Genomic DNA, 19,541 nt, shown 5'->3' with positions numbered 1-19,541 from the left:
AGCTGAAACGTCAAGACTGGGCCAAGAAATATCTCAAGACTGGTTTTTCTAAGGTTTTATGGACTGATGAAATGAGAGTGAGTCTTGATGGGCCAGATGGATGGGCCCGTGGCTGGATTGGTAAAGGGCAGAGAGCTCCAGTCCGACTCAGACGCCAGCAAGGTGGAGGTGGAGTACTGGTTTGGGCTGGTATCATCAAAGATGAGCTTGTGGGGCCTTTTCGGGTTGAGGATGGAGTCAAGCTCAACTCCCAGTCCTACTGCCAGTTTCTGGAAGACACCTTCTTCAAGCAGTGGTACAGGAAGAAGTCTGCATCCTTCAAGAAAAACATGATTTTCATGCAGGACAATGCTCCATCACACGCGTCCAAGTACTCCACAGCGTGGCTGGCAAGAAAGGGTATAAAAGAAGAAAAACTAATGACATGGCCTCCTTGTTCACCTGATCTGAACCCCATTGAGAACCTGTGGTCCATCATCAAATGTGAGATTTACAAGGAGGGGAAACAGTACACCTCTCTGAACAGTGTCTGGGAGGCTGTGGTTGCTGCTGCACGCAATGTTGATGGTGAACAGATCAAAACACTGACAGAATCCATGGATGGCAGGCTTTTGAGTGTCCTTGCAAAGAAAGGTGGCTATATTGGTCGCTGATTTGTTTTTGTTTTGTTTTTGAATGTCAGAAATGTATATTTGTGAATGTGGAGATGTTATATTGGTTTCACTGGTAAAAATAAATAATTGAAATGGGTATATATTTGTTTTTTGTTAAGTTGCCTAATAATTATGCACAGTAATAGTCACCTGCACACACAGCTATCCCCCTAAAATAGCTAAAACTAAAAACAAACTAAAAACTACTTCCAAAAACATTCAGCTTTGATATTAATGAGTTTTTTGGGTTCATTGAGAACATGGTTGTTGTTCTATAATAAAATTATTCCTCAAAAATACAACTTGCCTAATAATTCTGCACTCCCTGTAGTTCTTCACCCAGCCGCGGTGATGGCTTTATTAGAGCTAGAGAACTTAATTAGCTTTAATGCCATGTACGCAGGAACAGGTCCTGGTTTGACTGAGTTTTACAGTTTGTTAATGAAAAAGGTTTCCTTTTAAAGTGATGGATTTGAGTTATTGGATCTCGATCAGCGTTCCTCGTGATCTAACGTCACTCTCTCTGCTTGGTTCCCTCTCTTTACAGAGGATTTTCAGCTCGTTCGTTTACACCGAGAAGACATCAAACGGAGAGACAGAAGTTCAGCAGGTGAGTAACAAAAGCTTCCTCTGTCGTGCGTGCGTGTGTGTGTGTGTGCGTGCGTGCCTTCCTGGCCATGCGTGGCGTGCCTGTGCGCGCCATGGACGGTGCCTGTCATGTGCAGAGTTGAGCCCAGCAGCGCTGAACACATGCACCAGCCATCAGAGGAAAAAGGGGGTGTATTAAAATTCTGTGGCTGCTGTCTCATTGGCTTTGAAGTTCTCTGCCTGTTTTTCCACTTGTCTGTGCTCCCTCTCTCATTCCCCCCCCCCCCTCTCTGTCTTCCCATCTCCCTCTTCTCACAATGTGAGCACATAGCTTTCAGTCAGACAGAATAATAAAAAAAGAAAATGAATGATTTGTTAAAAAAAAAAAAAAAGAACCCACCATCCCCCAATCCAAGAGCTTTTTTTGGTCGTGAATTAAAAAAAACAGTATGCACAGAATCCCTGGCATCCTATGTCACATCAGGCACGATTTGATTTTGTGTGTGTGTGCGTATTTTACTACTGCACGAGGGATCTTGGAAGAGTGACAGTAAACACCAGACTGGTAAACAGCCACCAGCAAGAACAGACAGGTTGATGTTTGTTTGCATTTCTCCCGCGACTATTTCTGTCTGTGCTCCAGTGTGTCATCTCATGTATGTGTTTGCGAAATATATACTATCTCACCTTGCAGGTATTTACGATTCCACAGGCAGCTAAAACTGGCTTTAAAGCGCTCTTCGTCCTTCGTCTCCATAGAAAAGCCGCCTTTCTGAACAGCTTGCAAGCCAACGGCAGTCTCTCATCTTTGAGTGCCTCTTGCTAAGGATAGTCGCGATTATGATCTTTAACACATGTCTCGCTAATTTCAGTTGAACAATTCCAACCTCTGTGTTTCCAGAAAGTCCAACAAAAAACAATAAATCTTAGCTTTCCAACTTGCGTTGCGTGTGGTGTGCTATAACAAGAAGCGATCGCAGAACAAAAGGTCCTCAATGTGGGCTCATTTGTAGCTGCTGTATGTCTGTGTCTGGCTAAGAGAGTGGGCAAAAATTCTCACTGAAACCCTTTTGAGTCGGGCCCCAGCTAATCCAGATGACAGCTCTGGCATAGCTGTGTGTGTCCGTGTCCCCGAGCCAAGCTAGGGCTCAATTAGGATGGTATCTACAGAGGAAGAGAGCAAGAAGAAAGACAGAAGGCAAGGAGCTGCAAAGGGGTCCCCTCTAACAGCTTCGAGTTTCTCCTCTGGAAATGTATTATTTAGACAGGCACACAGATGTCTGTCCCTTTCTGATGACACAGGTTCTCCCTCTTCCTGTCTGGCTTTCTTTCAGTCTTTCCTGTGAGTGTGTTCTCCATGTTGAACACATGCTGTCAGAGTGGTTGTCAATAATTAAAAATGCTGGCAACCATTAATGTTTTATCCTATGCCAGATGTGGCAGATGCTGCCTAAAAAGGAGGCTAAATGTTTGTTTTTTTTTCTTAACAAAAGAAATGACACATTTTTCTAGTTGCCCTAAAAAGTTGATTTTGGTCTTATTCACAGTGGGTCACAGCAGTGGGTTGTACTGCGTGTTTGATTTGGCAGATTTTTATGTATGCTGGATGCCCTTCCTCACACAACCCCAAAGCGATTTTTCTCCTCCCGAGAGCTCTCATTCTTACTTTTTAATATACAGCAGGGCAACCTGAGTAAAACAAAGAGGTCCCTTGTTTGTTTTATATGAATACATGTTTATTCTCTGTTTGTTTGCTTATTTATGTGCTTATTTTATGTGTTTCTTTAAACAACAAAAAAAGAAAAACAGAAAAAATGCCCATCACACACAAAAAGTTGTTAATATAAAACGTGGTATAAAAATTATGTTGTCTGAAATTTGCTATAAAATGTAACATTGTCTAATGCTGGCTCTAAAATTAAAAAAATGTCTATAAATATGTTATACTATAGAATAAGAACGCATTGATGAGGTAGCAGATTAACCACTACCATCGAGTTCATATTATATTATATTTAGCTTATTGTCTGTGCTTGTAAATTTCACTGAGGGAAGCTGTTTATGCTGTAGGGCTCATTCGTGAGATTCCCTAAGGAAAAAAAATCTCATTCATATTTGCTTTTCCCTCCCTTGATGACGTCACAGCAGTGAGTGGTGAGGTCAGGGCCGAAACATTGTGGTATACTAATAAGTACAGCACACACAATACAAACTACAAAATACACAGTGAATAACACTTATTATCTCTGCATCATGGCACGTGGTCGTGGGGGGGACATATTGGGGAGCAAGTGCAAATTTAGTCCTCAAAGCAGGAAAAATGGGCATGCGTAAGAATTTGAGCGAGTTTGACAGCGACTGAATTGTGATGGCTACACAACTGTGTCCAAGCATCTCCAAACCTGCATCTTTTGTGGGGTGTTCCTGGTCAACAGTGCTCAGTAATAATAATGGATTGCATTTATTAGCACTTTTCAAGGCACCCAAAGTGCTTTACAATACCACTATTCATTCACTCTCACATTCACACACTGGTGGAGGCAGCTACGGTTGTAGCCACAGCTGCCCTGGGGCAGACTGACAGAAGCGAGGCTGCCATATTGTGCCATCGGCCCCTCTGGCCATCACCAGTAGGCGGTAGGGTAAAGTGTCTTGCCCAAGGACACAACAACCAGGACAGAGAACCCGGGGATCGAACCGGCGACCTTCCGGTTACAGATGAGCTTCCCAACCCCCTGAACCACTATCAAAAGAGATCCGAGAAAGGAACAGTAGTGTACCAGCGACAGGGTCGTGAGCTGCCCATCAGCCCATGCTGATCCTTGTCCACTGCATAAAGTGCCAACAACGTGCATATGAGCATCAGGTGGCCTGCAATAATGGGTCACTTTTTCTTTTAAACATAATGTGGATGGCTGTGATGTGTGTCTTGCTTACCTGGGGAACACCTGGCGAGCATCTGTTGGATGTGCTGGGTAGACAATTCAGATCCAGGGAGGTCCCGCCCTATAACTTGCAGGTCTTAACCCTTGTAATATCCTCGGGATTCCCATACACTTGTTTGCCATACACCTACGGGTCATTTTTGACCCGAGGACAACACAAGGGAGGAGCTGTTGCTAGATACCACAGTACACCTTCAGACGTGTAGTGGAGTCCATGCCTCGACAGGTCAGGGCTTTTTGGCAGTCAAAAGGGGACCAGCAGAAGTTTGAGGTGGGGTGTCTCATAGCCTTTTCTGTTTTCCTCAATTTCTTTAATCAGTTTTTTTGTGATCATGATTCAGATTGTAGCTGTTGGCTTAAGTAAGTAAAGGCTCAAAAGTCTGTTGGATTTTCTGAAAATGAGAAAAATGAAATTGTACCAGATCCCTTAAAGTATGTGATCAGTACTTTATCCTATATTCATGACCTTAAATCTGCATATCTGAACTCAAATGGGTAGTGTGTGTGCACACTACATTTTCCAATGTTATTGCCGTTCAGTGAGCCACTCTGGCTTCGGGAACGCATTGGAGCTGTCACTCAGCCCAGGCGGAGCCCTTTTCGCGATGTGACATTTAAGAAATGAAAGTAAAAGGACAGCTAAAAATGGTTCTGTTCAAGTCGAGAAATTAGGTTTGGATTATTCCCTCATTTCAGGTGCGAACTGCTAACATTTTATTGGCTTGCCACTATAGTCCTACACTGAGAAGAAAAGTTAGATTGGGTTTCTGTTGGCATATAAGGATAAATGTAAACAACTTTAGCTTGACATCAGATGGTATTTATAGTACATAGTTATAGTCTGCAATACTGTTGTGAACCCGTTCCTAATGTGCAACCCTATTGGTTAATTTCACGCTAACTGTGTTGGTGATTGTTCTTTAAAAGTCATCAGGGCAAGTTTACTATGACTGTAATGCACATCTTCAATATCTTTAGTTGTGCCCAGCTTACTAAAAGATGATTGTTTTGGAGAATGCCTTAAATGTCAATAAGATTTTTTTAAAAATGTAAATCTTCCCTTTCAGTTTCTGTTTCACTGTCTCACTATGCCTAACCTAATCTGGCAGGAGCCTCAAAGCTTCTTTTTAGTCTGATGAATCAGCAGCAAAACCCATCCATGACCCTTTTCAATGTAATTTATCCCAGACAAGATCGGTCAGGTTCTAACAACCCTAACATTGTGTACTTCTCTAAGACAGGTGATCTGTCACACGGCATCTCAGTCTATGCTAAAGTCCAGATTATGGCAGGGCTATTGCAGTGCATATTAGTACATATTATTGCACATGTTGTGTGTGGCTGGTTTTAGTGTTATGGAAATGTATGAGTGAAGCTGAGCGGAACATTAGCATAAAACTGAACCACGCCGCCACGTTAACAGATTTGAGCCGTCAAATGTTTTGTACTTCATCTCTGAAACGTGCTGCGACTTTAACGTTTTTACAATCGACCTGTTAACCACACATTAAAATGTACTTTCTCCAGTCATGCTGAATACCTACATCATTATGTCCAGAAGGAACGAGTCAACACTCTAATAGCCTTGGAAAACTTCTCACCCTCATTATAAGCAAGAAGTCCTTTATGAGAGGTTCGTTTATCCAAGCAGAGGCGACCCATGCACTGTTAACTTTCTATATAATGGCTGAGGTTTGCAGAATAGACCTGCATCCCGCTTTTACCAAGTCCTTTACCCCAACATTCCGAAGTAAGTTTTGGTTTGCCACAAATGCCGCTGCCAGCGACTGTGGTTGAAGGCTGACTGGCAAACCTCATTAGGTCCAACACGAGACTTCAACGAACATCCGTTCCACTCAGTCTGCTTTTGTGGCGCAACCAGCCCCACTGGGTGCTGCAAACCCTCCATATGCTGGTTGGATGGGTCAGAGATGGGAGAGAGGAGTTGTATGTTTTGGGGAGAGTGGTTAATCTGCAGAGCACAGGTTGGTTTTGGCTGCACCGGGCAGACTGTAACATGAGCTTGAACTTGCACAGCTAGAAGGTTCTGGTTTCTTTTAAGTCGCTCTGTTAAAACTCGAGCTTTGGTTTCTGAGTGACTTTCCCTCCTCCAGCTATGGAAACACTTCTTAGCGGAACACTGGCCTATTTTTCCTTTTCTTGCAAAGTTCACTTCAACTGATGTTCACTGTGAGTGTGTCCATGTGTGCATTTAAATTCTTGCCCCTGTATGAGTGGTCACGCTGGTGTTCGTGTTCCTTGCGGTGGAAGGTCAATAATTGCGGGCTGTGCCTCAGGCCCCTCCTAAAACCCTTGGAATAGCGGCCAGCTGATTAGGCATACAAGCGGTCAGTGGGTCGTGGTGTATTTCCCTTTTCCTGGATTCAATCTCAGCCATTTTTCAGGCAGCTGTAATTACGGGAACAAAGGGATCCACGTACTGTGGGGAATAAGCCTTTTTCTGTTTTTAACAAGGCTGAGGTGACTCAAAGTGACTTTGGAAAGTATTTACTGATTTGTTTTTCATTCTTAAAATTTACATATAATAGAAAACTATACATTATCTGAAGATTTTGTTACTTTATTTTATCTTTATTTTCTCTAAAATAATTAGATGCCACTTGTGGATTAGTTCGATCTATAAGGTTTTGGACAGTTAGACTTTTTTCTTTTTGATATCAATTTTGCACCAGTATATCACCATAATTTAAAATGTTAAGCTTTTAAGATTTAAAAAGCTCATATTTTGAAGGAAATCTTTTGACAAGCCAAAAGATTTGAAAGTAATTGTAAAATTATTTTTATTTATAACTTTGCATGGCATTCTCCAAAACTGTTAAAAATGATCCTTATTTATCCCATGCTCGGCCTTTGTGCAGCAAGCCATTGATGAAAGAATTCGATTAAGTAGATCCCTCTCTGCCGTCCTTTAATGCTTCCGTAACACTTGGAGCAAACAGTGGTTGGAGACTTCGGTACAATCAGAAATATTATGGCGTATACAATCAACTTGTTGCATGTGAAGACTCTGACCAGCCCTGCAACTGCTCTCAGAAGTGACTTTGGAAGTCAGTCTGCTATACGTTTGCAACTTAATGGGGTGAAGTGCTTTGTGATAATAGGGTGGTTTACTGTGACAAATAGGGAAAAGCGTAAATCTGTTGCCAAATACTGACATAGTTGCTACAAGACAGTGACTGCAATATGAGTGCTTAACAACCTTACTGTAACATATATAAAACAATAGTATAGAAAAATATAACCACAAGGAATTGAGGACCCATTGAGTCGAGTCACCTATTGTAGAGAGAAGTGTTGCAATTGAATTTGTGCAGACCTACTGCAGAGTGTTGGAAATCTCTCTCTTCTTGTAAATTTGAGTAGACGGCAATTATTTGTAAACCTTAACCAAACACAAATGTTTGGAGACAGGTTGCCAACCGCCAGCCAAACTGTTTGTGAACAAAAGTGCTCACTGAGAGGTTGAGGTTGTTGCCTGGTAAACCTTTGGGTGACTAGTTGGTTGTTACAGCTATTTGCAATTGATCACCGAATTTAATTTTTCTCTCCTAGTCACAAGGGGATTGCCATCCTACTTTTACTTTACTGTGACTGAGCCACAAGACAGCTTTCTTCTGATTGGCTGCTCCTGATTAACGAAAGGTTTGAATGTCAGGTTTGTGCTCTCTTAGCCAAGGCTCTGTGTCTTAGATGACACATTCAGGATATCCCCTTCCTTCAGCATCATATGGACCCAAGAAACTGAAAATGAGGAATTAGATTGGTCTTAAACCTGAGCTTTTGGCTCACAGAAATTGCTTGCACATACTCTGACATTATTTTTTGGAAAGTTTCACCAGGTTCAACATCCACACCTACCAGTGCACTAGAAATGCTCTAAAAACAATAACAAAGCACAATAGTTCCTCTTTAATAACATGATTCCAAATTATCCTATGCCAAATTATGACCACCAGCATCATAAGACTATCAGTTCACCTTGGCCTGGGACTAAAAGCCGCAGTTACTGTTTATAAATGTACAATCATTCAAATTCAGCCAATCAGAATAGGGAAAAAGGTTTATGGACGATCTGAAGGGGGAGTGAGGAAAAGAAAAAGGCTTGTTAACAGGGCAATTTATAACAGATTACATACATGTCTTGCCTCACATTAGTTAGATGGAAGTTCCAAACAATTCCCCATCTTTTCAAGGTTTTTTTTTTTTTGGGGGGGCAAACAAAAGCAAGAATAGGAGTGACTGGTGAAGAGCTGCTGGTGTGCTGGTTATTAATGTCCCCCAGGAGGCTGCTACAGAGCTGGTTATTAGTTTCCCCAAAGAGCTGGATCCCTGTTTTGAAAGAGCACTGTGATTTGTGTGCTCAACCAGAGCCTAGTCCTTCAAAGAAAAAGTATAATGTATGCTTGTTCAGGGGGGCAGCATGAAGGGCTCCAGTAAACACAGCTGAATTAGCTGTTGTTGCTGCCTTTGTCTGGAAACCCCATGTTTCTCCTCTGCTTCTCAGTTTCTGTGCATTGGTTTAAAAGTAAATTATACCCTAAAACAGAATTCCAACTGACTGGAAATTTGTGGGGATCTTTATATGCATATTTCAAAAACATTTAATATGGTAAAACATTTGATTTTGATTGTGCAAAGTTGTCAGCATAAGGAGATGAGAGAGAGAAAAAAAACGTGCTACGTAAAATGTGTTGCAATAAAATGCATGCATGTTGCAGTTGTTCTTTACCACAAATACTTGCATGCAGCTGCCACAAGCTCCTACGTTTCACTCTAGTTGCACACCTGTTGTATTTTTAGGTGGATTTTCTTAAATTATGCAAGATGTGATTAGTGGAAGTGGAGTGCGTTTGAGTTCTTAAATCCCCATCATTCTGCTATGGTTTAAGCAGGTCCAGATCTGTGCTGCTTTGATATCACTCAGCTTCCTTTTATGAATATTAAGTTGTGTACGTCTGCGCGCATGTGTATTTAGGGGCTCACTTTATGTCAGGATTCTTGGAGGTGTCATTCCCTGTTTACACGTTTGTACAACAGCGTACAGCCACACCCCCAACCGACATATTTGGAGTTTCGTAAAAATAGGGCTGAATGAAGCAAATGAGCTGTGTCAAGTTGAGGACATGGGTGACATTGTTTGTAGTACTTTTCTTGTGCCTTAGAACAGTCCTTTTTCTGATGTTTCTTTTATTTTTATATATATAAATTGTAGGAGCGCCAAACATAGACGTTATCCATTTATATTAAAAGAAGGCTGAGAGGAAAGCTGAGGTGATTGTCAAACAAACTTCTTTAAGGACAAAGCAGCAAAAAGACAAAGAGAGAGAAAAGATAACAAGATTCAGTGAGAAAGAAGCCACAAAAACTCATGGCTCCTTTTGATTAGCAGCATTTACTTGCATATGCCACTGCAGGGGGAAAAGGAAATAGTCAATCAGTCATGGAAGTAAACACACATGGAAGTAAACTGTTTGGACCTCCCACAAACTGTTAAACACGGATAAACTATTTAAAATATTAAAAGGCATTACGTGTATGCTTGTATTTGTGTCTTTGTAAAAGCTCCGCAATCTGTGTTATTGACTGCAAAGTTCTGTTTGACTGTTTCACTTGAGAATGTGAACAATTTCAGGTAAACGTTCACAGGTGTACAAACTGTTTGAAGTACACTTTTGCATTGCAGTATGAAACCACACATTTGCTGCAATGGTGAATTGTTGTTATCAGGCTGATGAATAGCTTTTCTGACCAATCAATTTTCACTCTGTTGTTGCAAAGTGAAGTGGTTATAAGAAACAAATGTGTGCGATCCGAGAACTAGCACCATTAATCATGTTTCGTACTATCAACAAAAATGTAGTGGTTTACACAAGCTAAAGATCCCCTTTGGGGATCAGGAAGGGCGCCTGGTGTAAAAAGTCTCCCTAATCAAACATGTGGTTCTACCTTGTGGAGCAGCTCTTTTTAAATAAGGAATTCTTTCAACTATCAGCAAAAAGAGTGCTATCAAAACTTATGTCATTGTCTCACATCTGTGGGTTGTAATCCCAGGGGGAGGAAATGTGTGACTGAATTTTTAGCAAATGGGATCCCACCATACTCCTGAACTACATTCCCGTCTTTGGCGCCATATTTGGCCCCTGATTTAGATCTAAGTGGGAAACTTGAGCCACACAAACGTGCTGTTAATATGAATTCGCCTCTCCTTGCACTGCCACTTGGAATCACGCAGACCAAGTAGCTGGTAGTTTTAAATGCAAAGTTGTCTGTTGGATTAGGCATGTGGGAATGGGGCGGGGGTTATTTATGTGTCACCATTAGTTTTTGTCTTATTGACACAGTTTTCATTTTTCCTTTGTGCAGCTGGCCAAGAAGATTCGGGAGAAGTTTAACAGATACCTGGATGTGGTGAACAGGAACAAGCAGGTGGTGGAAGCCTCGTACACCGCCCACCTCACCTCTCCGCTTACTGCCATACAGGACTGCTGCGCCATACCAGCATCAATGATGGAGTGAGTAGCTTTCTCTTTACAATCACTTTACCACTTTTCCTCGTTTCCTTTGTGTGTCTCTCGTAACACGCACACCAAAGTCTCTGCAGGAGGGTTCACTCTGTGCCTGTAAACTCACCTCCCACTGTTAGCACCTGCACTCAAGCTCTCTATGCATTGTTTTATGGGCCAGCTACACACAAATCCCCATTTCTCCCTTGTTTTGATCATCCTTGGATTAGTTATAGCCGTATTTAAATCGCATCATTTGCTGCCTTGAGCTAGCGTCATGCTCTGATTACATGGGAGCTTTTTAAAACTCTAACCATAAGATGGAACAAATTAAAAGGTTGGTTTTACCTCTTCTGCACTGCACCCCAACTACAAGTTTTATGGGACCTGGAGCCAAGGACGGCATGGAGTTATCTATAGAAAAAAACGTGGAGGTTGAATGGCAATTTCAATTTTTGCTTGTTTTTTTTTTTTTTTTTTTTTTTTTTTTAAATCGCTTTGATGATAACAGCAGTAATGACCAAAAAAATCCAGTCGGGCTCTACTGGGTTAATATAATATATATAGCACAAATAAGAGAAGTTTTTGGGGGAAAATGCCTACATATATATATTTAAAGCTGAGCTTTGGATTAAATCTGTCAGAGTTAAGTCCTATACTGAGACGGGTTCAAATTGGCCCAGCGTACAGTAGAATCAGATTTTTGGCCAATCATCGGCTCGAGCAGGGGGAAAACACTGTTCAAAGCCGAGCTCGGAGAAAAAGGGAGAAAGTGCCGCTTTCAGTTCTAATCTACAGAGCAGCAGCTGTCTCTTCCCGTCCGCCCTCCTTTCTCCATTTTTGTCCGCCTCCCTCCCCTTTATCAGCCGACGCTACAGGTTACTGCTCTCTGAAGTCTTTGCACCGCAGACTCCACAGACTGCAAGGTCACCTGTCTGTCCACCTGTGATGCAGAGGGAGGGGAGGTGGGTTGTACCTGGCTCAGGGCCATTTGCCACCTGTAGCTGAATTCAGGATGAAACATGTGTGTAACATGTTGTACTTACATGTAACCGTCGTTCACGCAAATGTGCTGCATTATCAGCCCATTATGCGTGCTTAAAATGCAGCTCTAAAACTGGACACAGGAAAGAAAAAATGCTGAGGAAAAATTATTATGCAAGACCTGGACGAGAATAATAGAATGATGCAGCGGGAGTTCGCAAGGGGGGGTTGTGGTGTTGGTTGTGGACATACCAAACTGAAGCCGAATCTGATGGATCCCTAACTTCAAAGCCTCTTCCTCGGGGGAGGGGGGGGGGAAGCAGAGAGCTGTTTTGCTTTCATATATTTGAGCGCTTGCAGTTTAATAAAATATCTAAAACGGCTTATGCCTTATCTTCTAAAAGATAGCGGGTGCTCTGTTTGTTGAATGCGGGGAAAATAATTATTCGCTGATGAAAGTTTTCTTTAAAAACTTCTAGAAAGAATTAAGAGGTTTGGGGAAATCTGGTTTCTCTGCTTGGTTGTGAGGAAAAGCGTCTTGGCTTATGACCTCCGGCGAAACTGCGGCTCGTCTACAATTCCCTTTGTGTACTTGCTCAACAAACAGCGTATGTGTACTTTAATAGGCTTCAGTCATACCAGTAGCAGATAGCTGCTTATGTCTGTTTACAGACTTTATGCTTATCTAACCTAACTGGGTGCTCGCTCGTGGATCTAACAATCTTATCACTGAAGTCTCTGCGATACAATGTTGTGCATTTCCTGATATATTGAGCGTTACGGCAAAAGCCTGCAGGCAAATAGCTCAACGCTAGAAATGGCCACGGCCTAGACTGGCTCTTTTTATGCAGCATAACATGTCGTATCTGATACAAGCGCAAACTGGGAGGAAAAAGCAACACTGTGCAGTTTCACTTCAAAGTTTTTGGTGTAACCGTTTCTTGACAAAAACATCTACTTCCTCTAAACCTGGGTATTTCAGCCGCCTACAGTGCAGTTTTATATCCTTTCCCAGGCACGTCAAACCCCTGTCACAACTTGCCTAGGGTGACCTGAGGTGATAACATGATAATGACCCACACCTTTTTTCACACCTTGGCTCGTGTGATGACACACAAGTGGGTCAACGACCACCTCCAAAGGGAACGATACCGAATAGGGGTTAAATACCTGGAGCTCTCCAGCTTTTGTTTTTAGAACTGATGAAGCCTCTTGGATGAGCAGAGTGAAGCCGTTTTTACTCCTTAAAGGTACCCTTCGTGTGATTCCTTTATGTTGAGAAATCCAGGCTAGGAGTTTCCTGTTATTCCTGACCGTCCTGTTTGCGTTACGTTGCCACAGATAAATGTACTTCCCAAACTCTCAAACTTGTTTATCTTGAATGTAAAAGAACAAACAAAACAAAACACACAAAAAACACGTATTGCTGCCAAAAATACATTGTGGAATATGTGCGGAGAGGAGTTAGCCCAGAATTGGTCCAGTTCAGTGTGTCCTTCACTAGTCTTGGGCATCAGCTGCTTCTCGGGGTTCCAGTCAGGTCAGCCAGTTTAGTAGTGGGGGATCAGGTGGTTCACAGGGTGTCTGCTAGTCATCAGGCTGGCAGGCTATCGTTTTGCGGAGGGAGGCCACCAAGGGCAGCGCTTAGCAGCCAGTGGTATGCTTTAATCACCGCTGGGTCTCAGCGACGAGCCCGGCCTGAAAATAGCAAATGTATGTTGCTTGTTTGGAATGGTGCGCATGAGCCCCTGTATGTTTGTATTTTTAACATCCAATCTCCAGGTGCTCATTTCAACAGTTTCACTGCTATGCAGATGTAAAAGTGAGAAGTGTGCACGGGAGCATCTCATGCATGGCACTTAATGGTGTCATTTCACCAGTAGTCCTTGAAAAGATGAGCTGCAAGTGAGCCGTTCAAAGAAAATGCCACGGATGTGATCCTCAAACGTACTTTTATGAGGTAAAACAATGAAAAATAAATAAATAAAAAATTGGCAGTGTGTCCCTAAAGACTGCTGCTGCCTTCAGGCATGCCCACATCACAGCAGTGTGTCAAACATCAGTGAGCAGAGCTTAAGCAGCGCCTGTAGTATAACAACACAAAGCTGGCACTTTTTGGTATACACCAAAGTATTCGGAGAAGTAAAACTCTGAGGTGATGATGACACTTGATGGAAACAAAGATTGTAACAAATTTAATTTCTAGAGGAGACAGTTTTCTCCGTAACCCTCATGGTGCTGTTTTATGAAGGCTATTGTTACCTTCAACGCTGAGGGTGCTCCATTTTCATTAATGATGACTTAATATTTAATTCTACTGGCATATGCAACTGATTGTGTCTAAATTGGAGGGCAGAATCACTACTATTTAATATTTATTTATTATTTATTTTTCTTGTGTTGCAGAATTGCTGAAAACGATGCCAAAAGTCTTTCTTAAGGCCACTCCGCAGGATAGCTTTACACTGTGTAGTCGTATCATGTGGGGCTGGGTGGGGATCCTGCAGAATTTCTAATACCTGCACTCATAAATTAAACATACGGATCAATGGTAGCATGGTGTTAATACCGAGCTCCTCTTTCTGAAGGAGAATTCTCACTATCCGAGCTGTCGGCAGATTTACAGTTCAGTTCAAGAGGATACATTGCGCCGGTGATCAGCTACTGGGACATGACATCAAGCTTATCTTGTAGTCTCATGGTTTCACTGAGATCATAATATCTCTTTGCACGTTAGAGAAGGAGAGGGCTAAACACCAGGCAGGTTAGGAGGAGGGGGTTGTTTAAGTGACCCTAACAGGTGTAAATGCTGGGCCGCTGTCATAACTTTCTTCTATCTCCACCACCCCACCCCGTTAATGGGGGGGTTTCATATCTTTGTGGGGGGTTTACTATATTTGTGGGGACCAAAATCCCGGTCCCCACGAGTTTGAAGACATTTTTGAGACTCAAAATGTATTTTTAGTGTCAGGGTTACAATTGGTTATGGTTAGGCTTATGCTAAGGGTTAAGGTTAGGCATACATTTTTGATGGTTAGGGTAAGTGGCTAGGGAAAGCATGTCAATTAGATGTCCCCATAAGATATGAAAACCTGACGCGTGTGTGTGTGTTTTGTGTCTTTATTGATAATAAAAACTGTAAAACCCATGAAACTACAGTTAAAATTTAAAATCTATGTACTCCTTCACATTTTCCAAAGATGTCCAGTGGCCCATATTTGAGTCTTTGCCTGGCTGATTTCTGTCCCCTGGACCCCATGTTTGACAAACCTGATTTAAACCATTAAAAGGTGTTATGGACAAACTACTTAGATGCAATCATTTTCTTCTTTTTCTCCAAGATCTCACATTTCTCGTCAAGTCTCCCAACCAAAAGAATAATCCAAGAACTAGAATAGAACCCCTCAATTTGTGTGTGTTGTGTGTGTGCATATTTTCATCATTAAAGTACTTTTTCCATTAGATCCCTAATATGAATGTGTTTTTAGTCAGTGTTGCTATTCCCGAGCACTTGAAAAGTAGTGCAGTGAAATCTCCTAAACGTTGGTGATTATTAAAGACCACATGTGACATCATTTTTGGAGTAGTGCGCCAAGCTGTAGCCAGCAGCTCATTTACAATAGCAAATCAAACAGCCTAGTAAAGCTTTCCATGTCCACCTTGAAGCCAATTAGCGTGCAAGTTGACTGAAAATTGGCAACTAATATGACTAAAAGACACAACCCTGTTTCCCTTGTTATCACTGCATATAATAACTAGAGGCGTGGTGGTTAGATTTTTTTCTCTTCACCAAACAAACAAAAAACAGTTACTATGCGTGAAGGTGCACAGCTATGCAGTCAGCCTAAAAAACACTCCCGTTAAATGTTGAATAGAGCGTTTGGGCTTTGAGGATTTTACTAGAAGCACTTGTGAAGTGTAAGGAAAAGTCTTTGACAACAAATTCAGTTATCCAACTCTGTGTGTCTAAATCAACACCCCAGTATCCCAGTTATTCGGCCCATCCCTATTTTGATCGTATGTATTCTGTGGGACACACCCCTGTATACATGATAAATATTAGTACATCTAAGTCTGGCAGTTGTCCTGACTTGTTCCGCAGTACACGCTGGAAAATAAGCTTGTAAGCTGGTGAGTGTATTTAACTTATTCATGAGCAAAATGAAACTTTATTTTATTTATTTTTTTACCCCTGCCACTCTTTGGTTCTTCCTGTATGTGATGTGACTCACTTGGTGGCTGCAAACTGTAAACATGTGAATTCTGATGTAGCTCTGATTGACAATAACCCTGCGCTTACATTTCTCAGTAGTTGCTCTTGTGAGCAGCATAGCAGAGGAGCATGACAATCATTACAAACTGGCAACGGATTCATCGAGTCATACCCTATTACTTACTGAACAGGCCACATTTGGACACAGAATTTCCCTGGACTGAAAAAGTGATCTCTGCTTTTTATAAGCCTACACTTAGTAGCAACCTGCTATTTTGGCATTATTGCAAGCAACATTTCTCCCACATTCATAGTTTTTTGTACTGAATTATGAATTGATCATATACAGCTGTATAGACTAATACAGTTCAGTGTAGTACCCTACAGTAAATCAAAGTTTTTGTAGTAAAAGATTCATGTTTTTCTTGTCATTGCTTTAGGGATTTTTTTATTTTTGAAGTTCTTGGTAAAGGCACGTGTGTTTTGAGGTGTTGGTAATACTTGTCCACACTCATTTTCATACACGGGGGACACCAGAGACACATCTTGCTTTAGTGCAGTCTATGCAATGCATAGCATCAAAAATTCACTTCAGGCTGTGTCCCCTGTTGTAGAGTAGTTTCTATACACCACACTTTCCTCCAAAATCAATTCTGTCTATTGATATTTCATTTGAATCCGTTTCGGTAGAGCTGCCATTGAGAGCCAGATACACGAACGTGTCTTCAAGCGCTCTCAATTCTCCTGCTAGCATGTTGCCAGCTTTACCGCTGCTACCGCCGAGGGACTGCAAACACATTAGGAGTGGTATTACTCTTGACGTTGGGGCTCGCGCAACAGCAAGCCCCTTCAAGGTAATTATTCTCACTGGGCGTTTTGAATGGCTTGGGACTGCCTGCTTTGCGGATATACGTGGCTCTTGCAGCAGGGGGCAACTTAATATAATAGGTTTTAAAAATGGCTGGAAAACGGCAGGTGCTGCCTTATTTAGAAGAGTCTGCCCATTTTAGTCTGTGAAGGAGGGAAATGGGAGGGTTGGTTTTGGTACAAACTCAGCCCCAGTAAGAAAAAAGGTGATTGTTACTGATGATTTTGTAACTGTAGAACACACCTCTGCATTTGTTAATAAGCTTATTAAATGTAAGAATAATGTAAAGGATTGTGCAGAGGCCTTGTAACAATATTGGGTGATAGTTTGATAGATTATCACTGTCGGTTTTTGTGTGTGTATATGTATACATGCATATTAAAATATATATGAAATATAAAAAATGTGTGTGCGTGTCCGACCTTTTTGGAAAACGGATTTCTCTGCCCTCATTAAGATGTCTGATCAGACTCGGAGCTCTCCTCCCAGCTCTCCCTCTCTCTTTTTCGCATGTTTTTTGATGTGGAATTCAAAGCAGCTGCAAATGTATTTTTTATCTGGCACACATTTCGCCGAGCGTCTCTGCCCACCCCTTCTATGCAGAGTGCGTTGAAGGAGAATAGTAATGACTTTGGCCTTGTGGGACTCTAAATGAGCGGAGTTCAAATGCAGCCTGTACATCACAGGACCCATCAATCAGCAACGGCCAGTGCCAGGTCTGCAAGCAGAGGGAGCCAAAAAGTGTGCACAGTGTGTGTTTACATGTGTGCACACGTGTGGTTGTATGTTGCTAACCCAGATGAGGGTGGGGGGGTTGGCAAGGTCCACTTGGAGGCATGGATCAAAGCACCAAAGCTTGGTGCGGTGCAGAACAGCCTGCTACTCTGCATACCCCCCACCCCCCGTTTTGTGGGTATGGCAGAAACCAGCATTTAGAGTGAACAGTACATGTAGCTCATTTTAGGCTGTCGCTGGGCGCTGAAACAGGTGAGAAAGAACTGATAGGTCATGTGCGACGTTTCATTTTTTGACATCTTTAATACTTTTGGGCTTTTGTGCGCTCAAGGACAGTGCCGTCGTAGAGCCGCATCACACCAGGTTCCAGTGGGGACTTGTTAAAGAGCTAGGCCTAATGAGGAAGAAAAAGCAAGCAGCTGTGTAGGAAATGATGAATTCCAAGAGTTTTTATTTTTAATTGGCTTTTTAAAAGCTCATTGTGATTTGAGATAAAAGAATGCTGCTTATCCTTTTTTGGACTGATGACATCAGTCTTATCCCTGATTGCTAACAGTCAAGAATCTGCATTTTGGGAACACTAGTGCACTCTTATCACAATTTTGCCAAAATTTCCCCTTTTCCCACTCATTTTTCCACTGTGTTAGATCACAGTCAGACCCCGAAGCCTTGCTCCGTTTTCACCACCACCATCTAGAGCGCTTTCTTTTTTTTAAGGCCCTCAAAAAAGATAAGGAGCAGACACTATAAATACTGAAGATGGTCTGGCCCACATATCTGCTTACATTTCCTGGTTAATTGCATCCTTCTTTATCGGCTACTTGGTCTGGTTTGGGCGGAGAAAGTTCAAATCTGTGGCCTCATTAAATGTTGACATGTATCACAAAGTGTCACAAGGGCTTGAGAACAATACGGTGACCAAACATTTCTGCGGTTCTGTTTGTTTGGAAGTTTGCTTTGTTGATGTAAATGATGGAGGCGGTTATTGTCAGCATTTCTTCTCTGAGCCCACCCACCATTCTTTTCCACTTTAATCTCTTCACATGTTGAGCATAACCTTAAGCTGAACTCGGAATGTCAGACACTGGTATTAATTGGCTCGACTGTCGTTACTGTTTTGTTAGCGTGCACCCATTGTAATTGTATATATATTTAAAGCCTATTTACATTTGAATTTTCACATTTGTGTCATATTTGTGTTTTTGTTAAACTGCACTGATGCATAGCGATAACTAACTCTGCCAAAAAAAAGAAAAGAAGTGATTCCTGTTCATTTCTCAATTTCTGCATAGTGTTACTTCATCTTAGGTAGTATTTGACTTAAACAAACATGTTGCTTGAGCAGTCAACGTTGTACCCTGTCAGGCTGTAAAAACTCTACTTTGCTCCAACCTTATCATTGTACATGCACATAAATTTACCAACTGTGCTCCCATAGACATTTTATTAGATACCCCTGGCTAGTACTGTTGGAACCCCCCCCCCCCCCCAATTCACACATTTTTTGCTTTCAGAACTGCCTTCCTTTCTTCTTCACACAGATGCCACACAATGCTGGAAACATTCCTCATGGATTTTGATCCATATTGAGTCGATAGAATCACACAGTTGCTGCGGAGTTGTTGGCTGCACATCCATATTGTGAATCTCCCTTTATGCCACATCCCAACGGCGCTCATGTGTTCAAGAAACCAGACTGAGATGCTTTGAGCTCTGTGACTTGGCATGTTTAAGTGCAGTAACCATCAGATGATGGGTACACTGTGCTCATAAGGGGTTTGACGGTCAGGAACAATATGTAGGTAGAATGTGGTGTTTAAATGATGCTCAGTTGGTGCTCAGTGCTTCAAAGTGTGCCAAGAAAATATCCCCCACACAATTACACGACCACTATCATTAGCCTGGCAGCATAGATTCGTGTTTTTGTGTGGTTTATGTCAAATTCTGACCCTGCCATCTGAATGTCACAGTAGAAAGCGAGACTCATCCGAACAGGCAATGTTTTCACACTTTTCTGTCCAATTTTTGTGA

General features: G+C 42.0%; 1 protein-coding gene across 1 annotated transcript in view; it reads left to right on the top strand.

Annotated features, from left to right (window-relative positions):
- cachd1 (cache domain containing 1) overlaps nucleotides 1-19,541 on the top strand; it is a 106,937-nt gene that overhangs the window by 35,409 nt on the left and 51,987 nt on the right. The window contains exons 2-3 of the mRNA XM_086268200.1: nucleotides 1,201-1,263; nucleotides 10,571-10,719. Coding sequence (XP_086124326.1) covers nucleotides 1,201-1,263; nucleotides 10,571-10,719 — 212 coding nt within the window. The remainder of the gene's footprint in view (nucleotides 1-1,200; nucleotides 1,264-10,570; nucleotides 10,720-19,541) is intronic.

Source organism: Aulonocara sp. 'chitande type north' Nkhata Bay, linkage group LG17, assembly GCF_057382095.1.
Source record: "Aulonocara sp. 'chitande type north' Nkhata Bay isolate Kocher_YH1m ecotype deep benthic linkage group LG17, A_spYH_male_GT1.1, whole genome shotgun sequence".
Taxonomy (NCBI): Eukaryota; Metazoa; Chordata; class Actinopteri; order Cichliformes; family Cichlidae; genus Aulonocara; species Aulonocara sp. 'chitande type north' Nkhata Bay.
The sequence above is the reverse complement of the archived record's forward strand: the minus strand, read 5'-3'. Positions and strand labels throughout refer to the sequence as shown.